We start from the raw sequence: 23,620 nt of genomic DNA, 5'->3' as shown, positions 1-23,620 counted from the left end.
AGCTGTCGCACAGCTAAGAGTTCTAGTTTCGTAATATTATGTTCTGAGATTTGAGATTTTAGTTAGGTGCGAATTTCCATTGAAAATTTTTGCTGTTACAAGTCGAGTATTCAGTATGTAATGAAATAAATAAATTCGTTATATGATAGATTCAATGAAGTTGAATATGTGTATTATGCCTCCCGTCATTCCTTGTATGTAAAGTGGACAAGCCTTGGTTTTGGTGCGCTTGCGTACGGGGCCAAGTACGACGTCCCGCATGAATCAATCGCTTTTTAAATATAGTTCACCTCTGAGTTCCAATTTGAAACTTACAGGTTTCTTAGAAAATGAATCAAGGACCATGCTCATATTTTTTTTCAATTTTCAAGGAGGGTTATCATCTTGAAAATCACGTTTAAATAATATACTTCATAATAATAAATGGAAAATCATTGATTCTATAAATTTGAAATAAATAAGATCAAAGTACGATTCAAGAATTTCAACATGAGTTTTTGTTGCAATCTGTACGACAAAGGGACCCCGAGATATCGACGTTTAAAGGAGAGCATGATTTCAATTTTCTGCTGATTTTTCCGAAATTCAACCCCTTGTAACTTTTGAACCATACGAGTCAAAAACAATTGTTTGAGCATGAATTTCCCCCAAAGGATCTGTTAGAAAAGTTACGACAATTTTTAAGCACATGCCGTTGGAAAGTTGTCCCGCTTGATGTGGAATAATTGATAAGTCTGTGATGCGCATTCGAAGTGAACTGAGTGAGGCTAGATCTGATACACACAACACACCTGACGCTGCAGGCCATTTCAGGCACGTGTTACGAGCATCAAACCTCGTTTTTGATGCATTCGTGATGATTGATATTGTATGTAATTAGTGACGAAACCGGGGAATAGTGATTCGCATGCGAGCTTCGCACTTGTCTTCGGCTCGTTTCGACTCGTGCTTGTGCGCAGCGTGCGCAGACTCATTACCTTTCCCTGATTTTCGTCAAGTGTTGTATATTCAATCCTCTGTTGGAAACGAACGAGTTATTGTTCCAATATTGACATTTTAAATCAGAAATTCGATGTATTACGACGCGTGTTGGGAAAATTCTTGTACTTTTCAATGACGTCTGAATTGAATTTCTCATTGGTCTATGTAAATTAATGTTCTATTATCAGTTCAGTCATACAAGGATATGGATTTTCGTTTCAGATATCTACAGTAGAAGCTCGGTTATCCGGGGTAATATGGGGAGAGCATACGTCGGATAAGTGAAGTCTTAGATAATACGGAAAATGTGCATAACTCAAGCCATCACGTTATTACTCGTTGACTTCAGAAACGGAACTGTCGAGTCGATAGCTTGCAATGTAAAAAATAGCAAGAAACTTTTATAAGTTTATCCATGTTGAAACAAATTAGCCGTACAAGACTATTTGATAAATAGGCATAGCGGATTACTTTGTTTTATCCAAGGTTCTCCGTATTATCCGATCTTACACCTCGGTTAATGCGGAGTGCTCGGATGAGATGAGCATCTCAGATAATGCGAAAACCTCCAAGTTAGAACAAGTTAATTCAAGGTCGGAGAAGCGAGGTTCTACTCTGATTTGTGAATTTCATGCGATATTCCATGTTAAATGTATTGTAAATTTCATGTAATTCTTTAGAGTGATTTATTAGGAAGGAACGCCATTATTAAGTTATTTCAGAATTGCCTGAAAACTGTGGTTTACTAAAATAAAAGAAAAAGCCGTAAACATAGTATTTTTCCCAGTATTTTTCTTCGATCTATACCATAAACCAATTTAACTACTGAAAGTACAATCAAGTATGAACAACACCTTTTGTAATTAAAATTTTCTTTTCTTTCGTCAAATAGTTCTTCTGTTATTCATGAAATTGTTACTTATTCCATTATCTTCTTCGTTTTATATTAATTTGTTGATTTTCTATAAACGTCGTATGAACTATGTTCGAATTCTTCGAGTTCTAAGATTTTTTTTCGGTAGAATCATACGGTAATAGAAAACAGCCCATGGAAATTCTTTATACACATCATTTGAATCTGAAATCATTGAAATTTCACATTTTTCATTCGACCGTTTCCGAGATCATCGCAGGAGTTTGTCAAAAATTGAAATTTAGAATTTTTTTCGACGAAGCATGCGTTCAAATAAATGCAACATCGCAATTTTTAATGCCCTTTATTAATCGTTTGACTGTGAGGTCATGTAAATTTCATAGTTTGTCTGTATCTACCTAGCTGTGTTCAAGATGATCGCGGAAGTTCGTCAGGAATTGAAATTTCATAATTTTTCGATAAAAGCATGATGATAATGATAACAACAACGACAACTACCACGACCACGACCAGTCCCCCATACCCTATCGGATATGCCCCCATAAGTGGTCAGCTTGTGCGCCTCGAGGGAGGTACGTGACCATCATTATGCGTCTGCAGCCGTCTTAACTTATTAACGTCCAAAATGTTTGACACCAGCTTTAAACGAGTGTAACTCGGTCAATGTTTATGAAATAAATAAGACATATTCGAATAACAGAAATGCATATTTAGCTATACTTTTTGTGATTTCAAAAAACATACAGATTTTTGAGGTCTGTTTTTAAAGATATCTTTATGTATAGGAAACATAGGGCGCATATATATATATATGGATGTATGGTCTTTCTTAAAATTCTACAAGTTATACTCGGAATTCCAGGGGTGTCCAAAGAATTTTATGAGTCCTTCCCAGAATTCTATGGCGTTTACCTGGAATTAACCTGACTCCAAATGTGGGTGCGTGTGTGGGCGCTCGCGCGTTCCTGTGCGTTCGGGTGCTCGTGTGATATCGGGTCTATTCAAGTGTGTTCAGGTGTGTCAGGTTGCGGTAGGGTGTATTTGCGTGTGTATGGACGAGGTGGGTCAGGTTATGCATGTCAGGGTTCTTGGATTCCCGACACGGTAGTCGCGGCAGCAGTGAAATATCTTCATAATATAGAAATATACATAGGGCACGGGGTAAAAGGGGGAAGTAGGTTTAGGGGGGATAAGGAGGGGGGAGGGTAGGTGGTAAAGGGTTAGATGTTTGTACATATGAGGGTATATATAAGCAAGTTCACTGATTCCAGACGTTTGATCCGGCTTCACCCCTTCAGAGCGTTTTGCAATTTTTTGAGCTGAAAGACCTCATCGAAAAGCAGTATCCCACATTTTTTCAACTTTTTTTCCTTTTTATCTTCGATGTTATTGTATGGGGTATTCCATAGAGTTTTTCAATTCTTGTTTTGTTAATTTTTTTTTTTGCGTTTTTTGCCACTGCTACGGGATAGCGGGGAGGTATTGACGAAATTGAGAAAATGGCCTTTATCTGAAATATAATTTTTAAAGAATTTTTGGAAAAAAAATGTTGTCGTAAAATCTATTCTTTCCAAAATTGCATACTTCAGTGCAACACGTATTGAACAAACCTCTAATAATATCTTACTATTACAAGAAAAAAAAATATTTATTTCAACTTTTTTTGGGTGTCCGTCGTGCCCCGGTCTCCTGTAAATATAGAGTAAAGAGTCCAATCTTTATAGGTATGAGGGTATATATTAGGGTGATTAAAAATAAAAAATTAAAAAAAAAGTTTCGCGCAAATGGGCTTAAAAGTTTCGCTTAGGTATAAAAGTAAACCTGTGAAAACTTGAGCTCTTAATATTAATATTAAGATGCTCCGCATCGCACTTTTCTATTTTTCATAAGAATAACACGGGAAAAAGGTTTTTGCTCCTTTCGAATTTGATAATTAACTGACGACGCGTTGTGCGGAAAATTCACGGATACATTTTTGTAGAGAATTGAACGCTCTACAAAAAAGGTCTGCTGTCAGCTTTTGATAAATACATTCTTCAAAAGTTATAGGGGATCAATTTTTGACCCTAAATAACTTTTGAAATAGTAGATTTATGGAAAAATAACAAGAGACCATTTTTGTGAAGCGTTCAATTCTCTACAAAAATATGTCTGCGAATTGTCTGTACGACACGTCGTTGGCTAGTTATAAAAATCAGGTTGAGCAAAAACCATCTTTCCCGTGTTATTCTGATGGGAAATAGGAAAGAGCGATGCGGAGTATCTTAATATTAATATTCAGAATTCAAATTTGTACAGGCTTACTTTTATACCCAAAGCAACTTTTCAGCCTGTTTCCGCGAAAAAAAAATTAATTTTTTTATTTTGCATCACCCTAGTATATACATATGTAGGGTGAAGGGTTCAATCTGTATAGGTATAAGGGTGCAGAGAAAAGGTTAAATAGGAGGAGAGTGGGCAGCGGAAAGAAGGGTGGCCTTCCTAGATTCCTGATACGGTGGTGGCGGTGGTGAAATATCTTTCTACCTAATATAGCGATGTATACATGAGCGCGCGTGTGTATGACTGTGTTCGATAGTTCAAAATAAACTCAAGTACGGGTCTCATTTTACAATTTGAAAATTTCAATGATTTAGTTTCAAAAGTATTCATACATGGTGTTTTGTTCCTTCTCAAAATAGCATGCACGCACAGTTGATGCTTTTAGCCAATGTTTCAAACCATTGTTAACCGATTCTTACCACGAGGGGGCAGACATCTATAAAGAATCTTAATTTTTCTTAGTTTTTCAAATTTTTCAAAAACATTTTTGTTTTAAATCGTTAATTTATACATTAATGGTAATTTCTTGTATACATTTTTTTTAAATTCTCTATATCTATCGTGTGGTGTGAACGCGTTGTCCTAATGTCACATGTACTCAAAGATCACCAACCTTCATTTCTAGCTACATGAAATAATAATATATATGATTACAGACTTGAAAGATCTATTCTGGGGCGGGGGGGGGGGGGGGGGGGGGGGGGGTGCTTTTTGCGTAGAATTCAGCTATCAAAGTATTAGAACTGAAACGGTTGTTCTAAGATTTTTTTTTAATTTTGTATCTAACAAACAAAACAAAATATCGTAAAATCCATATGATTGTTCATTTGAAGTACAATTCGAAATACGTACAAATTGTTTCAGATTTCCCAACTGATTTTTAGTATATATGATTTATATAAAATGGAAAAAAACGACATATTGTCATGCTATATAGGCTGGATACCAGATGGGGATGATCTCGGCAGATGGAGACTGAGCTTCATTGGCTGCAATTACTGAACTCTCTCGGGAGCAATTAATTAGCGAATTATTTCTACAGCGAGTAAATACCCGTATCTCAATCGTTAGGACATTTTACATTTTCGGCACAAAGGGTGGAATCTCTGAAATAGGGATGATTTTCGATGGTGAAAACTGATTTTTTTTTGGCAGAAACCGGTATACGGGTGCTGCAGAAAAAGGCGAAAAATTCCTGGCGGCAGGGATTAATTAGCGTATAAATCTTGTGTGTGTGTTTTTTTCATCTTGCTCATTAACTATTGCTATTCTTTTTGGAAGGTGGCAATACTAGGTTCATGTTGCGAACGTACAGTATTTTTTTTAAAAATGGTCGAAGCAAAGAATTTGTCATTTAGGTAATTAATTAGCATTTAACGATTGAAAAAATTTCCTATGTATCTTTAGTCGTTCTGCTGTATTGGCATTGACACCTTAAAGGGGTATTCTGGTCTAGAAATTTGAAAAAATCGTTGTTTCTTTCCTCGATATTTTCAAAGTTTAGACCTTTGAGACTAAGTCTCTAAGTTGATTTTTGGAAAGTAGTCTCCACTTTACCACCCTGCGACTTTTGGTATTTTTGATTTTTTTTTCATGAATTTTTCTTGTATTCTTGAAACATCAATAAAGGTTTTGTAAAAAGAAGGATGGTAAAAACGTATTTTATTTCTTTTTTATCTCACTTAGGAAAATGCCTAAAATTTAGACCTCTAGATCAGAATACCCCCTCAATAGATCTGGTAGTCAGGCCCTATGGAGTGACAGTATTGACTCTGAGAAGTCCGAGATCACTCTGTGTTCGGTACATGTAACGATTGCGAAGTACTTCATGCTTCAAATATATACCATTCTATTGCTTATCTCGACTTAATAATCTGGTAAATTAGTGATGCCATACTCTTATACAGAGATGTCCTGTATAGGTATATATGAAGAACTGAACAATAAATATTTTAATGATTAATATTACAGGAGCCATTGTATCTACTCGTGGAAGGTTTATGACGGAGCAAGAAAAAATATGTTCTAATCAGCGATCACTTTATTTGTATATACAAGGACATACAAAGCACAATATTGACCGTGAGTATGTTTCTTATTTCAACAATTATAAGCATCTTTAAATATTTATTCTGTATAAATTACAAATATTTATTACTGACTTCACCACTTTACAATTCTATTTTGCAGTCTTTGAATTTTTACCTGATTGTGGATAGTACCTAATAGATTTTTTATACTTATTTCATTACAGTGGCTATTCAGAAAATAGGCGAAATTATTAAGACTGAGCATCAAAGCTTTTTAAACAGGCCCAGCAGATTTACAAATGCTCCTCCGCCTTTGATGAGCCTTCACTCGGCTGTACCGACTGTGGTAAGACATTAGCGAAGATTTGCCGACTTTGACGCAGATCTATTCTTAATCGCTTGAACGACACTGATTTGACCAATACTATATGAAGAAATTTCAATAAAATATGATTCATTTTATTTTTCTTTCCGTGGACAGGAAAAGATATGTGTTGGGATTGAAAATGCACCACAGGGGTTCGATTTACGTGGTAGAATTATTGGCGCTGGAGGCTCGAACTTGTTGTACATTCGAGGTGAAACTGGAGCTACGGTAACATTGCGAGGACGAGGTTCACAATTTATAGACCCGGTTTTGGGCGTGGAATCACCAGAGCCACTACACCTATATATTGAGTAAGAATTAGATATTGTTTCAATAATTAATACTGATGCATGTTTAGTTTTGTTAGACTAGTGTGTAATAGTTGAACTGCATTTTAGGAACTTGCAATAGTCCTTTTCTTATTGCTCGAATATTTTTGATTGGTCAGAGTTTCGTGGTTGCACTAACAAGTAAAATGGCGAAATTTCATTTTATTTGAATCTAACAATAAGGGTGGTTGGTACCAGATTTCAATCAGAAAACGCTAACCGCAAAAACCATAAAAATGCCAAGTTAGAACTCAGCCGGCTATCTATGACCGCATCCGTACCCGGCCGTGATGGTAATACGGCACATTTTAGGTTTGCCACCCGTCGAATACCCGCACGTATGAAGTATAGGACGAAATGAGAGGAACTTATATTGAGGAGTTGAATGTTTGAGTACAATTGATTTATTGTAAAAGATGTGAAAACTATAATGAGAAGAGGCGGGGGAGCAAAAAGCAAGAGGTGAATTTAGATGTTGGCTGTATGAAAGATGACTTCAGAGTGAAAATGTGAAAGGAAGGGTGCAAGGGACTTGCTGGTTGTAGTATCGGAGTAGAGGGCAGGAGACACAGTGAAATGATGAGAAGAGGATGCAGGGTATAAGGTAGCTGTAAGAGTGTGGGAAAAGAATCTAAGGTCTGGAAGACGTAACGTGTACGAGTAACTTGATTTATCAAAGATAATTAAAACACAAAATAATCACTAACATAGTTCGACGATTTAAGCTACAATACAAATTGTTTCGCTAATTGCCTTCAACTCTAAATCTTCTGGTGACGGATTTTTTCGTCTGCCCGGCTTTTGATAACACTTAGGATGTCAGTGCTGCGTTCGTGAATTCATTGATATTATAGAAGTCGTGTGAGGTGTTGCCTCGCTGTACCGCACCAGAACATTTTTTGACATCGCACGTTACAACAAACGTTTACAGATCGGCAGTAGGGTCATTGCGCTGGAGGCAGTTAATAGAGTTCTTCTTTTTCTTCTTCTTCTCCTCCTCCTCCTCCTCCTCCTCCTCCTAATACTTGTCGACGAATGAGTTGCAGAGAATCAAAGTGCGACCAAAATGACCTTCAGAGTTCGTTTTGAATTTGTTTACTGAATGGCAAGGTGAAAATCACACCCACACCACACTTTCTTACGTAAACGCATGGGTGGAACTGTAGGGATGAAGCCGAAAGACAGAAGGGGAATCAGACTGTCATGCTGAGGAGCAATACCGATGTACAGGGTCGATCATTCATTTATTGCTGAACACTAGCGATATTATGGCAACGTGAAAATAGGTAGAGATTCGTGGCAGGTTAGATTGTAAGCTAATCTTGGAATTGGTATTGCGTTCAACAATAAATAAATAACCTTGTATTGCTTCTTAACATTGCCGACGGTTTGATTCATTACCATTCCCGATGCCGTGCCAGTTGAATTCAATATTTCGTGAGCATTTTTTTTTCTAGATAAAGAAATTTTTAATGATACTTCCGGTTCGGTTCGCGCGGTTGGCTCGGAACATGTACCCCGTGAAGATGGTCATGTCCTTTTACACCAGATACTCACGACCAAGGTCTAATTTAGGAATGGGAGTGGCGTATTAATAATTGAATATTCGGACAAGAAAGTAGGTTTAATTTATTAATTTCACTCTCGCGGATGCCTCTGTAAATGACAAAATATAAAAAGCTGCAGGCTGCAGTCACCATGATTATGCTAATTTTATATCAAGTGTTGGAAATTTTTTTTAATTATTCACATTCTTATTACAAATTACGCATTTCTTTATTGTATTTCTTTTGAATGTAATTTGGAATTGAAAATAAAGAAATCAATAACTACATCGGTCATTTGTAATTTAGTCAAAAAAAAAAAATACTAACTACAATTGTAATTTATAATTAGAAATATTTTAAAAAACAAATTAATAATGTAATTAGCATCGATTTTACTTTCAACTACAAATTATAAATGTAATTCGAATCAGTTTTTCTTCTAATTACAAATTCCGAATGTAATTCGAATCAGTTTGTTGTGTCTTTAATCTGTTTAATTGAAGATAAATTGTTCTAGTGTTGTTTTTAGAACCTAACTATTTATTTACAAGTTCATATAAGGTGTCTATAAGATATATTGATAATTCGTTGACTAGATAGTTAGTTAAAATCAGATATTTGATTGGTACTTGAAACGGTTCGGTAGTTGCTTGAGGTCTTGATAGGATTGTTGGTGGGTTGATGTCTGGATGAGAACTGACTGTGTCGAAGAAAAAGAAGAAGGAATGTGAAGGAGTTTCAAGAAAATGTGAAGGGTGTAGGAGTTTACTGATTCGTCAATTTTTCCTATGGGTTGATTATTGCGATTGGTGGGAATCCAGGATGGGTCAAGAAATTGCACCGGAAGTCTTGGTTGTAGGGATGGAAATTTTATATATAAGAGGAAAGTGGGAGCTTGCAGGTATGACCTGTGCTTGAACAATACGCGATCCTTCCGCACTTTCGCGTACCTACTGTCCGGACAGGCCAGCGTCCACATCTGGCAACAAACTGACTATTGATAATAGGTAAAAACCCAGGGGTAATAAAGTAGTGAAAACTCGCGCTGGAAGTTCCGTACGACGCTTAGACGGTTCATTTATTGCTAAGTTTATTGTTTAGGGTCGCAGTTCCTTCAGCGCGATTTTGTATTGCCAGATGTGGGACTCCTGTCCTTTCCGGACAGCTCGATACAGCTTAGGAACCACCGTCCAGGGAAATCCCAGCCGTACAAGAATATATGGATTAACGATTGAAGAATTGGCTAATTATATCAATTAGATTGTGTTGATACGCAACACAGTTTTTCTTCTAATTACAAATTACGAATGTGATTAAGGTCGGTTTTTTTCTAATTACAAATTAAAAATATAATTAGAATCGATTTTTCTAATAATTACGAATTCCAAATTCATCCATCCAAATTCGTGCTGAACCGGAACGATACATGCCCGACGGCGAGTGTGTGTTTTCGGTGTCCGTCGAGTAAATGATTGACTGCTGCTACCTTTTTGTATGTATTTAGGTATGTAACCTTGAAATTAACGGATTATATTGTATCCCTGGCTCGTACTCAGCCCCTTTTCGCACTTATGGCTCATTCGTTGTCTCTCCTATCTAGCAGACTCTCCATTTCACCTGACTATCGCCTTCCATTCCCAGAATTTTGATCCTGTAATTTGTTATCTGCATTTGTTAACGATTCACTCCGCTCGTCCCCAAATACTTCTAACCTTCCCTCTGAACTGCACACTTTGTTTTAACTGTTCCGTCAACTTCCTCACAATAAACATTGTAACGTACAGCTTGTCGCATGCCTTACTAGCGTAGCAGTGCCTGTATATACCACGGTGACCAACGAAAGACAACGATACCCGAACATAGACGACGTCACTCATACCAAGGAGGTGATTACCGATTGATCAACAGCTCTCGACGATATCCGAAAAAGACAGAGTTTTCGCAAACGAACACTAGCTTGACAGGACGCGGGACAAATCACATGGATAAAGAAGGGACTACGGCAATGCAGTGTAACGAGCGACCACGGCTAGTATAAATACGAGTGCCGCGGAGGATATCGCTAGCAGTTGACGGGCAAAGCGCCGAACTGTTTCACCATAGATCTCTAGAGCAGTTGATGGGTCAAGTGCCGAACTGTCTCATCACAGTTTTCTACAGCAGTTGTATGGCATAGCGCCTCAACCTATCTTCGCATTAGAACACGAATCGTAGAACTCATTAGCAGTTGACGGGCAAAGAGCCGAACTGTCTCACCTTTTGTAACGGATTGTCACGCATCCGGAGGGCATTACCGAATGTTGAGTCATTTCAACGTTTATTGAAGAAGGTTTTAAGCAAAGCGCACTTTCACGAACTCAGAAAAATTACGCAGTCGAGTTCACGATAGCACGGAATGTCGAATAACCGGTTAATTCATTTAGATGGTAGAAAAGGGAGGTAATTTTCAAACAGACAAAACATTAGGAGCTGAACCTACGAATTCATGCATTTTTGATTTTTTTTTGTTAGTGATTTTGTCTGTTCAAATTTCAGTTATTATTTATTTATTTTTTTTCTAAGGATTTCATGCCATCTGAGCACAAAGCGCAGTTTGTATCATTTGTGATTTGACCACCAATTTCCATTTCTGATTAAATCTGATTTGTTAACACAAAAGATTTAGGCAAGTCTCGGTTTCTCTGTCCATCACCATTCCTAAAACTTTTAGGTTCATGGTAAAGTTTGACAGGCAACCAAAGCAGTCCCGGGTCTGCAGGTTATTAGTTGAGTCGAGGTCATTAACTCACGATTGACAACAGGGAGGCGACTTTGTTTTACTAGTTCGCAAATAGAAGTGTGCACCGGCTATTCAATATCACCGATCAGATGACATACACCTTTTCCTTTTGTCTCCGATAGGCTACATAAGCAAAAGAGCTATTGGCGTGAGGGAGCAACAAGGGAATTGTTCATGCCTGAAGGCGGCTTAGGCACCATTATAGTCCGCGTAGCATCATTTGTTTTTTTAGGTTTTTTTTTTAGGTTTGGCAAGGTCGATCGATCTTTCTTCCAAAGAAAGGAGGTCAAAATTAATATTAATTTCACTATAAATTGCAGCATTTACAGCAATAGGACTCACAACAGTGCCGTTTTCACATAGGCAGCAGCCTCGAAAAAACCGGATTCGTTCCGATCAACATATAATTGATATTCTTAATATACTGTGACGAGAACATCCTATCCGCGATCGAGAAGGCAAGGCTTGGAGGCGTCCAGGAGCACAAACGGGCCGATTCTTGTACGCCGGCGATCCACGGCCTTCCGTGGGTTTTTTCCTCTTATTCGGGCACCGAGTCTGGAGTGCAATACTTTACCTGGCCAAATTTTTCGCTAATCGATACCGCAAAATTTCCATTTTTCACCCGTCCAGGGTTGAGGGCGCTGTTTGTAACGGGCATCCAAAATGTTACAACACATAGAGGTCGCATCCCAATACTCGCACGCGTGGCTGCGTAAAGGCGACATCGGTACACTCTGCCTCTGGTTCTGCGCCGTGATTAGCTGAGTGCGCTCACCGCCTTCTTCGTGTAAATATACTATGAATCAAGCAGGCAATCACTAAAACACCTCAAAATATGTACAAGAATAACCTATTAACCAAATTTTTAAACAAATTAACCAAAACAAAAACCACAAACCACTAGGGGGATACAATTGGTATACAACTTTCAGACAATACTCAACATACAGCCATCGCGAATCATCATTTTGCAGTTTATAGGTCGGAATTATACATTTTGTGGGCATTTTTATCGTTTGTTTGAATGAAACGATACCATGAAAACTTGTGAATGCAGAGCAATCGAACTAATGCTAGAAAGCGGGAAGTGCGCTCAGCCAATCACGGTGAAAAACGAGAGAGGCAGAGTGTAACGGTATTGCCTTTACCCAGCCACGCATCCCAACGTTGGAATATTACCTCTATATGTATACGCTCGATGAGTGGAACCGACAAGAATTTAAATGATTCCAAGTTGAATTTCTTTCGACGCATATCAATCAGAAATGTCCGGAAACGAGATTCATCGATTCATCTTCGACTATTGGGATCAGCTACGATTATCAATCGTAAGAAATCTTTGGTCTCATACAAGCGAGAGGTATAGTGGAATGAACTATTTTATCACACGTTCATGAAAGCAGGGCTCTGCGTCGCAGTTTAGCGGGATGGAAGTCGCCAATTTCATCTCAGTGTTGTAAGGTTAGGTTCGCACATGCGCAGTTCACAATCGTTTCATTTTTGTCCCTTGGGAGATCACTTTCGTCCCTAGGGAGAAGAAATTGACCACTCGCGTCTCGTAAAACTACCACGTGAATCCCAACCACTGTTCAGGCACTTGTTACAAAAACTATCGTGTTTGACAAGGAATGAAAGTTGATGATCGCAACTCGTGTGATTGCCGCCCTCGCTTCGCTCGGCCGCAAACTTCACGCTGGTTGCAATCGCCAACTTTCGTCCCTTGATACACAATATACTATATCGTTTTGCGCATAACGGTCTTATTACTGTGGTACACTAAAAGTGCGCAACCGGTTAGGCCCATTCCGTTCGGAGCGAATCGGATCCGATCCGCGACTGTGTAGCCTTTAATATGATGAAATATTGCCATAATGTGGTTCGTGTGAATCGAACTTTTTTTAGTCTACGTTTCATACTAAAAAATACACCTAAAGCGCCCCCCCCCTCCCGTCATGATTTTCACATGATTAATGAACTAGGGCGAACACTCATCAGCTGCATTATTGAGCATCTACAAAAGTTTATTCTAGCTACTCAAGTAAAAACTGAGGTGAATCAATTATCAACAAATTGATAATGCCATATTTTTCATACTTAGAGTTCAACTGGGGATGTAATTATACCGATTTTCGTAATAAGTATTCCTTGTGTTGAATTGTTCAGTTAGCATATGCCTTTAATTTTTTCAACTGTTCGCATCCTCAGCAGTTTAGAATAGTACTTTATACACAGTACATATAGAAGGCTGTTGCTGCGGTAATGCTCAGCTTAGTACTAAGGTACCTCTGCACGCCGCTAAATAGCGCATAGTTTGGTAACGAGATTCTCTTTTATGGAATGGAAACTGAGATTTTTTGTTTATCATTATCATTTTTTGTGGTGTGATTGTTATACGCTTCATGTATCCTTTGTGTTCGAATGTTTTTAGTGAGTTTGGGTGGATAGCTATTTTTTTGTAGAGTGTCTCTCACAAGTTTTGAATTTTTTTTTTTTAGATTGTGAACAATGTTACATTGGTCAATCCCACCAACATTTAAAAAAGCGAATAGCTAACCACAAATACGATCTAAAATCAAAAGATCCAGACAAGTCTGCACTGGTTTATCATTCTCTAACTGAAGGACACACATTTGACTTTGATGATGTTAAAATTATTGATAAAGAAGACCATTGGCACAAACGATTAATTAAAGAAATGATTCACATCTCCAACAATAATCCAGTCAACAAGAAAACTGATACCCAAAATCCAAGCCATCTTTATTCTGACGTCATCTAATTCCACCTTGAAATTCAAATTCCAATTGAATTTCCGCTCATGAAATCAACACACAAATCGTAAAATGCTACTGTAATCAAGTATTGAAAATGGTCAGCCATCTTAAACTGCGTCATGAAAGATCACTTCCTCCTCGATCACCGAAACATATAACATCTCTAGCGCTAGGAATGTCATTTTTGAGTAAGTTAACACTCGATAATTTTTTGAATTAAATTTAAGTCAACACATTCTTACATTTATCTCAACAAACTTCAATCTTTTGGCACGTCCCTGGTATAAATATATCATTGAAGCACAAAATTTTAAGTGCAATAGAATATAACCTTAATTAAGCACGCGTTCAATTCCGCCTTAAGAGGTAGTAACACAGAGTTAGTGCTTATATGTTAAATATTTTTATTCATTTTTTTTGGTTTTCTTTCACTTTTTTCGAAATAAAGAAGCCTGATGACGGCATTCAGGGCCCGCTGAAACGTCGCTCAAATTAAATGAAATGCATTTTGACATTTTCTTTCTTCACTGAACTTCCCCGACGAATCTCATTTATCTATACTGTGTATATTATATCGAAACAGTTCCTTTCTTGAAATGTATAAGATTTTACTGAGATTCATATTGTTGACTTTGTATGTTTGAAGCTTTATCTTGTGTCCCGGAAGATCAACCATAATGAACAAGATGTACTTTATCAACTCGAGTTTATTCATCTGACTATGTTCGATACACTGGGCACTCAATGTTACGTATGTCGTTCCATATGCTTCAAGTTTCGATTGATCGAGCTTATTAGCAAAGTTTTCAGCAACCAAGTTTCTGTAAGTCTTCTAATATTTATCATGGAATCTCGATATCCACAGCGAATTGAGTTTTTGATTAAAGTTTATTGATTGGAACTTCAGGTGAATCTTGTTTCCGAATCAGGTGCTACGAAATGAAAAATTTGGTTCACAAATGTCACGTTGCACAAGATTTGATTGTTGAAAGCTACACAACATCAAGAATAAACATGTCAGAATTATCCTCCATTTTATGAACGTTTACTTTGGAGTGACAAATCTACATGCATAAAACTATGCTGTTAAATTTGTATCACTATAAATTTTCCAAAAGACTCGACTTCAAATTCTGAATGTTTTAAAATCTCAAATCTTTCTATAAAGTGGTATTATAAAACTACTTTTGATGCACCATAAAGTTGTTTGATAAAATCTGCGGACAGATTCTACCATAATGGTCGAAGGGACCAATCGCTTCGAAATCATCAAAGATTCACGCGCGATTTCCTGGTGATTTCGAATACTTAAAAATCGCCTGGATTCCACTAATCTTCAAGTAGGTTCTAAATGTTTGGAGATATTCGGCATACCGCGTGCCATCGGCTGTTCGCTAACGGATTTTTCTCGTCAGATGTTTGCAACGCGTTACATTTTCCCGCTTGACGCAATTAGTCACGCTGATACGTGGACTGGATGAGACCAAGCAAGCTAATCTCGTTGGCATGATTGCATACAGCTCGCGCAACAAGGGATACATGCCTACTCACAATCATTGACATATTTTCCAAGTGCGCGTGGGTGGTGCCGATAAAGTCCAGTGGAAAAGATGTAATCGCTGAAATGTGGAAGCAGTTTACTCTCCCATGATCTCACAAGTGGATTGATATTTTGAACGATTTATTGAAATCCTACCACATCATTAAGCATCGGATGATTCAGATTAAACAGGAGGATGTCACTGCTGTCAGCGTAAAACAGCTACATCGGTATGCTTACAAGCCCCGGCAAATCAAACGGAGTAACCGGAAGCGAAAGTGCAGACGCGGCGTTCGAGTCCGAATTAGCAAGTACAAAAATGTATTCGAGTGCTATACATCCAATTGGTCGACGAAAATATTCACCGCGCGCAAGGTAAAAGTACCAATTCACCAACGTACAAACTTATCAATTATCAAGATCATTCCACCGAACAAGGGACTCAGTAAAGTAAAATACCCCGATGGCTATCTGATGGAGAAAGTATTACGTATGAGTGGGTATCAGGTCTGTGTGAAGTGGTTGGGATTTCACAGTTCACACAATAGTTGGATGAATAAAAATGAAATGTAGAATAATTTGTATACGTATTCAGAATGGCAATGAAGCATTCAATTATAAAAATATTTCCAGATTTCTCCTCCTTTGTACGTATGCAGCAGCATAGCCAATATGACAGAAAAAAGGTATAATTATACACAAATTTTTTCACGCGATTAATACACATTTTATTTTTTGGAAACTTTTTTCATTTCCCGAAAACTTTGTTTCATTTTCTGTGTTACGACCAGCGTTCGGCTACACGTCTCCCCCATCTTCCTTGGCAACCTCTCGCCTCTACCTGCCAACTCTTCGACATTCCTTATCGTGACGCTATACTCTCCATTCTGTCCTCCTATTTCCATCCAGCCTTACATCACTCGTTATCGCGCTTACCTTGCTGATTCTTTTCCCCACTATCCTAGATTCCGGCTATTTTTCGTAAAGTATGCTAGTAATCCTCGTCTAAAACTCACTTCTATACCAACGTTCGAATAATCAACTTCAACTCGAACTTCCAAGTTCAATCTCAGTTCCAGGCTAAATAATCATTTCACCTATTCCTAACACACGTTGCCTAGTTAGACAATCACAACTTCCTCAGTTCTAATAAAGCCTTTATACAACCTAAGGTAAACCATCTCCATCTCATTATCACTGATTCTATCATTCCCGGATCGATGACAGCGATGAGACTGAACCCAAAGGTACCCGAAACAATATCTCGGGTGGGTATAGAGACGTATTGACAACAGCTCGTCAATACCGTCCCTCTATACCATAACATCTGGAACTTTTTTTCAGTTCCTAACAACTTTTTTTTTCATTTTTCTAACACTTTTCTGCGAGGATGGTTAACCGCATATAATTATTATAATTATGATTTTCTTTCATCATGTTGGATATGCTGCTCAGAAAACCTGTTGAGCCTGCACACCCCTATCAATCTCTTGAGTCCCCCATATTGTTATAGTTGCTGGTTTTGAACTTGCTCGGTCGAGTTGTTAAATATATATTAATTTCCGATATATTAAATGCAGAATTGCATTTTTGTATTTTGAAACTACGAGAAAAGAAAGGATAAGCAGTTCCTAAATTATCAGTCTCAGAACTCGAAAATGCATTCTTGCAACTAACTATCTTGTCAGCATTGCGCTAATAGGCTTCTTCAAGGCCAATTGTCTTGCACTGATGCATCTATAAACCAATCAGAAGTCTTTCCAAGATTCCCACTTCAAACCAAACTGATGCAACCAAGAATCATTCCTTGAATTTAGAACTAAATTGAACGTCGGAGAATACAGAACCAATTCAAACTTCAGATAATTTAGAACTCTTTGAAATCAAGAACAGATCATTCTACGTCACTGAACGCTTATAACCAGAATCTCCGAATTTAGTATAAGTAAATAAGTATAACATTATTGTAAAACCAAACCTCCAAATCGATTACAACAACATCATACTGTCAATAAATGTGTATTTGAATTATAAGTATATTAGAGTATATTGAAGTATTGTGTAGGAATAATTATTTCAATCACGCATAATGATAGTTGGCACGACCCACAAAATAATTCAAGATCAAGGCAGGCTGAAGGAAAAATCAATACGAGCAAATCATCAAAGTTCGTATTCCTGGACATCACAAGGTTCATGAATCCAGCTTAAACCGAAAATCACGCATTAAATCAAAGATTTCTCTCGACGGTCTTCCTAGAACGTAACACCATAACTGGATATTGTACCTACAAGCGCTCTTCAACAAGATACGCGAAAGTGAAATAACACCGGACTTTTGGACGGATATCATCATTAAAATGTTGTACGAAGGAATAGACAACGAAAAAAATACCTCGAGTTACCTACCAATAGCGCTTGCCAATTGTGCAACGAAAGTCTACGTAATTAATCTGCAAACGCATTGCTACATGGTGTGAGCTTAAAAATAAAATTCCCAAACAGCAATCAGGCTTTCGGGAAAATCGTGGCTGTTTGGAAAACATTTACACTCTGAACGCGGTAATACAACTGTACTTATGGAAAGGCAAAGGGAAATTATACGGACTCTTCGTGGACTTCAATGGAGCCTTTGATTCAATAAATCACGAATTGTTATGGCGCAAAATACGAAGTCTACGGCTCAGCACGAAAATTATTAATGTTATAGCTCACTTATACGCCAAAGTGACTGCAAGAGTTTCTGATGGAATGGAATCTTCGCAACCATTCAAAGTCAGTGAAGGCGTACTACATGGAGAATCCTGATCCCCCATTCTTTTCGCACTGTTCCTGCATGACCTGGAGTATTTTCTAAAATCTAAGGGAATCAGAAGCGTTTCTGTTTCCTAAGTTATTGAGATTCTACTATTAAGCTATGTAGACGATATGGTAATCTTCGCAGACTCATTTATCACCATGAAGCGGATCCTCAAGTATCTTCATGAATATTGTCAAGAAAACCACCTGATAGTCAACCTAATCAAAATCCAAATCCAATCATTCCAGAAGGGAGGGCATGGGCATAAGACAAAACAACCCGCTTTCTTTTATGGCACAGAATTGATTGATTATGTCAAGGAATACGTGTGCTTGGGTATTACTGCGACCCAAACCAGACTAGACGAGAGAGCAACAAAAGAATTTCTGAAACAAGGCAAAATCAGTATACTCAGTTACATTGCAATTGATATCCAAAATGAAGCTTAATTCGTTCGAAATATTTGTTAAACTTTTTGATTTTCCAGTCGCATGAGCCTTGCTGTGCGGCGCACTAATATACTCAACTTGACACTTACTGACTTAATGGAATTAAAAAAATACGGACCATGTTTTTTAAAGGACTATTAAGGTGCTTATAAAGTCGCGTTGCATACCTCAAAAACGCGGCGAGTAAAAACTCCTATATCGTTTAATAGATCAGAATGAAACTTGGGCAATTCATGCCTTAAGGTGCTTATAAAGACGCGTTGTACACCTTGAAAACCCGAGAATGCAAAACTCCTATACCGCTCAAGCGATCAGAGTGAAACTTGGGCAGTCAATGCCTTATTTTGGCAAAAAGTGGAGCGTCTTATTACTTTTTCAAAATTTGAAAGAAAAATTTTACAGATTGGTTGCCACCCACACAGATTGCCACTGCCACTCGGCAGTGAAGAAACACACATTTTCCCATGAGATTTGATGGTCAAATGAAAAAATGGCAGCTGATCTGGTTTTCGATTACGAAGAACACCGACATCTCATTTTGGCGACATTTGTTACCGACCTTTTACGCATGCCGGTAATTATTTACTAACATTACACGCATGCATCGCCGACATGCGCGTAATGTCGGTAAAAAATGTCGCCAAAACGAGATGTCGGTGTTCTTCGTAATCGAAAACCAAATCAGCTGCCATTTCGTCATTTCACCATCGAATCTCATGAGACTAGGCTCAAAATGTGTGTTTCATCGCCGCCGAGTGGCAATCATACCGGATAGTTCGATCCATTCACAAGTGCAACTGAAAATTTAGCCAATTTCTGCGGCTGGTAACTAATCTGTAAATTTTTTTTCCAAGTTTTGAAAAAGTAAAAAGACGCTACACTTTGTGCCAAAATAAGGCATTAACTGCCCAAGTTTCACTCTGATCGCTTCAGCGGTAGAGGAGTTTTGCATCTCCGCGTTTTCGAGGTGTACAACGCGTCTTTATAAGCACGTCAAAGGGTTAAGGACAGTTAGAGCCGGGAAAAAATGAGTGTTTTCAATACATTTTTTTCATAGTAATTAGATTAATTTCATAAAACCAATTATGCATAATTATTCTTTGATGTTTCAAGTATATTTCTACCAAGCTTAGTAAGAAAAAAATTTCGACAGAGTTATCGCCATTTTTTCTGACCCTGGTTTTCAAACATCGTTAGTAGTGACAACGATTACACCCGTCTGGTTTACCTGAAATCAATCAGATAAGAATAAATCACTAGTTCAATAGTTAATCTAGTCGTTAATGGAGGCTTTTTTGATTTTTTTTTTAAATTAGCAATATGGCTGCTTCCGAAAGTTTTTTCGTCGATTTTGAAGGAAACAAGCACTAGTTTTTTAGTAACATAAAATGGATTTTTTTAATAAAAATTAAATCCTTTCATTAAAGACTAGCTTTTGATGCTTCCAATAAGCTGTGTAAATTCCCTCGAAATCCGTCCACTGGTTCTTGAGTTACAGCTGTCACCATCTTCGAAAACATAGTTTCGAAAAAAACGCGTTTGAAGTCTTGGAGCCATCTTGGTATTACCTTTTCGTGTAATTTTCATACCGGTGGATGAAGTGATACTTTTTTATGTATTTAAATCCGCTGAATCCGAATATCGCATTAGTTTTTTCCAAAAACCCAAGCATTTAATTTTTTAAAGGCAATTGTTTAAATTATTATTTTTTTAAATATTTTGGGCTGTTATAAAACGAAAGTTATTTATACATTTCCAATTTCATGCGTTGTCAGTGGTACCTTCGGTGTTTCACACGTCAAACATTCCTTTACAGGTGTAAGAAAACAGCGCGTGTCACGTGTCCGGTTGGGCGATAAGTCTGATTCGTGATTACAGTGCTCACCTCTGCGTCTCACGCTGTAAATTCACACTCATTGTAAATTGCTCACTTTCTGCACTAGTAACACAATATATTACTTATGCATATTTTTCTCTCTCAATCTTATACTTTTATAATAAACTTATGAAAGAATTTTTTATAATTTTTTGCATCATTTTCTGTTAGTTTATAAGATTTCAGAATGTCAATTACTGTTGAAAATTGCTAAGATTAATAATTTTTCGACAGACATTCAAAGCCAGTGGCACTTCAGAATGCAAAGCAACTGGCAATTAACTTGATTCAAACGATGCAATCCGAACTACAATCTTACATTCAACAACAACCACCCCCAGTCCAAACCCAGCAAGTCATAGAACAATCTCATGTACAGCAAATTCAACAAGGTAGGTTCTCTCAGAGTACTGAACTGTGGCTTTTCAAAAGAGAAATGCTCATCCAACAACGTTAATACGATAGGTTTATATCGAAAATTTTTTTTTCCTTAATAAGTCTCAGGAAAATGAATTCACCAGTTAAACAGAAGAAATTTAATTAATTGAAAATATCTTACTTAAGTTCATTATATTTTTTCTATTTACAGCACAGTTCCAGACTATGAATATTGGTGCTCTCGGTCAGCCTAATGTAGTCACCATCCAACACCAAGGTACGTACCCATAGCAAAAACCTAACGCAAACGGCTCGAGTTAGCGGCTGAACTGTTTGAACTTTTTTTCAATGTGTTACAGTGGTACGTTTTGCGCCCACGTCTTCATAAAACATTACCTTTATGTGAGATTCGACAATATTTTGATTATTGGGTGTCAGTGTCTTACATTGATAAACATTGCCATTTTTGGCCGCTAATCTCAGCCGTCAGGTTCAGTTTCATGCATATGAATATGGTTTTCTCTTATCGTGTAATTATTCTTGAAATTTATGAACATTGAAAGGCATATAATTATAGCGAAAATGATCAAAACCGTATTTCTATTGTAACGAATTTAATAAATTAAAGTGTAAAGTTAAAATTATAAAATATACTATATTAAATTAATAATGAAATAAAATAAACATATAAAAAGAAATGAATGCATGTATAAATAAAAATACAAATAAATATAAATAAAAGTATAAATAAATATAAATAAAAGTATAAAGAAGTATAAATAAAAATATAAATAAATATAAATAAAAAGACAGCAATACAAAATTAATAATAAATAATTAAAAAGAACGATAAAATTTTGAATAAAAATCCCTTTTAGGTGATCACTTATCTTTTTTGATTGGATTTGGGCGTTATTGTTTGGCGATCGTCGTTTAGTCGGTCCTTAATCCTTTATTAAAAAATATATGTATATATATATATCCCAACAGGGTCGTCGAAAGAAATAAATAATGTAAATAATTATTAAAATCACAGCAAAAGAGAAAGTAAAGGAATTTGCTTGGCCAAGCCTACATATAATGTCTTACTTCTGTCACGTTTGCGGACCGACTGTACGATAGCGCAAATCCCAACGCCTCGCCAGTGCCGCACATATACACCTCAAAACAGCGATACATATGTGTATATACATACAGGTTCTTACACTATTTATACTGATTATACTATGATGTCTATCTATCTATCTATCTATATATAAAAAAAGGTTTTTTAAGATTAATGAAGTTAGCGTTTTTAAGATTGAAATTGTTAGACGCATGAAGTTAGCGTTTTTAAGAGGTTGACGAGAAGGTGTTTGCCGTCGTCCAGGACCAGCGTTCCGTAGTTTTCGTGCTCCAGGTCGCCGGGAATGTATTTTCCTTCGTCCAGGACCAGCGCTACGTAGTATTCGTAGTGTGGGTTGACGAGGAGATGTTTGCCGTTCACCAGGTCCAGCGCTCCGTAGTTTTGGTGGTCCAGGTCGCCGGGAATGTATTTTCCTTCGTCCAGGACCAGCGCTACGTAGTATTCGTAGTGCGGGTTGATGGGAAGGTGTTTGCCGTCGTCCATGAAGAGCGCTCCGTAATTTTCGTGGTCCAGGTCGCCGGGAATGTATTTTCCTTCGTCCAGGACCAGCGCTACGTAGTATTCGTAGTGCGGGTTGATGGGAAGGTGTTTGCCGTCGTCCACGACCAGCGCTTCGTAGTTTTCGTGGTCCAGGTCGCCGGGAATGTATTTTCCTTCGTCCAGGACCAGCGCTCTGTAGTATTTGTAGTGCCGGTTGACGAGAAGGTGTTTGCCGTCGTACAGGGACAGATCTCAGTAGTTTTTGTGGTCCAGGTTAACGCGAATGTGTTTTACACCGTCCAGAATTTTAGTAAAAGCTTAGCGCTACCACGAGGGGTCGTCCAGAAACAGCGCTCCGTAGTACTCGTAGTGATTAAAAAAATTAATTAATCTCTCTATCTACTAAAAAGATTTGTGGAAATACGTGAAGTTAGCGTTTTTAAGACGCTTGAAGTTAGCGTTTTTAAGACGCATGAAGATAGCAGTTCAAGCAGTACATGGCTCCACATTCTCTGCCGGACCGCGGCTGACAGCGACAAGCTTCACTCGATCAGCCGCATGGCACCGCCTTTCTCGCAATTTATCTCATAGACAAAGTAACATATAATTATAAATAACTGGGTTCGATTAATCTGTCAAATCAGAAATTCTAATTTAAACTCATAGCAACGCATGTGGAAGCCACAGCAGAAATAGCTGTGTGAGGTGCGAAGCACCGATTCTCTTGGTACATGCGCTCATAACCCATAACTGACGGTTTAAAGAAAAAAAAAAAAAAAAAAAGAATCCCTCTGTTTCGTAAAAAAATATTGATCAGACGCCTGAAGGCATTCGTGGTCCAGGTCGACGGAACAAGCGTAATCGTGGTCCACGTCAGAGGGACGATATTTTTCATAGTAAAGGAGAAGCGCTTCGTATTCGTCGTCCAGGTCGGAGGGACGATGTTTTTCGTCGTCCAGGTCGTC

At 37.7% G+C, this 23,620-nt stretch overlaps 1 protein-coding gene across 3 annotated transcripts in view; it reads left to right on the top strand.

The window, feature by feature from the left end:
- The window catches only part of LOC124416408 (trithorax group protein osa-like), a 150,753-nt gene that overhangs the window by 12,831 nt on the left and 114,302 nt on the right, over window positions 1-23,620 (top strand). For all 3 annotated transcript variants that reach the window (XM_046897431.1, XM_046897432.1, XM_046897433.1), the window contains exons 4-8: window positions 6,149-6,259; window positions 6,432-6,553; window positions 6,689-6,885; window positions 20,906-21,063; window positions 21,261-21,326. In XM_046897431.1, the coding sequence (XP_046753387.1) occupies window positions 6,149-6,259; window positions 6,432-6,553; window positions 6,689-6,885; window positions 20,906-21,063; window positions 21,261-21,326 (654 nt within the window). The remainder of the gene's footprint in view (window positions 1-6,148; window positions 6,260-6,431; window positions 6,554-6,688; window positions 6,886-20,905; window positions 21,064-21,260; window positions 21,327-23,620) is intronic.

This window comes from Diprion similis, chromosome 2 (assembly GCF_021155765.1).
Source record: "Diprion similis isolate iyDipSimi1 chromosome 2, iyDipSimi1.1, whole genome shotgun sequence".
In the NCBI taxonomy this organism is placed as follows: Eukaryota; Metazoa; Arthropoda; class Insecta; order Hymenoptera; family Diprionidae; genus Diprion; species Diprion similis.
Note: the sequence above shows the minus strand (reverse complement) of the source record. Positions and strands in the feature narration are given on the sequence as shown.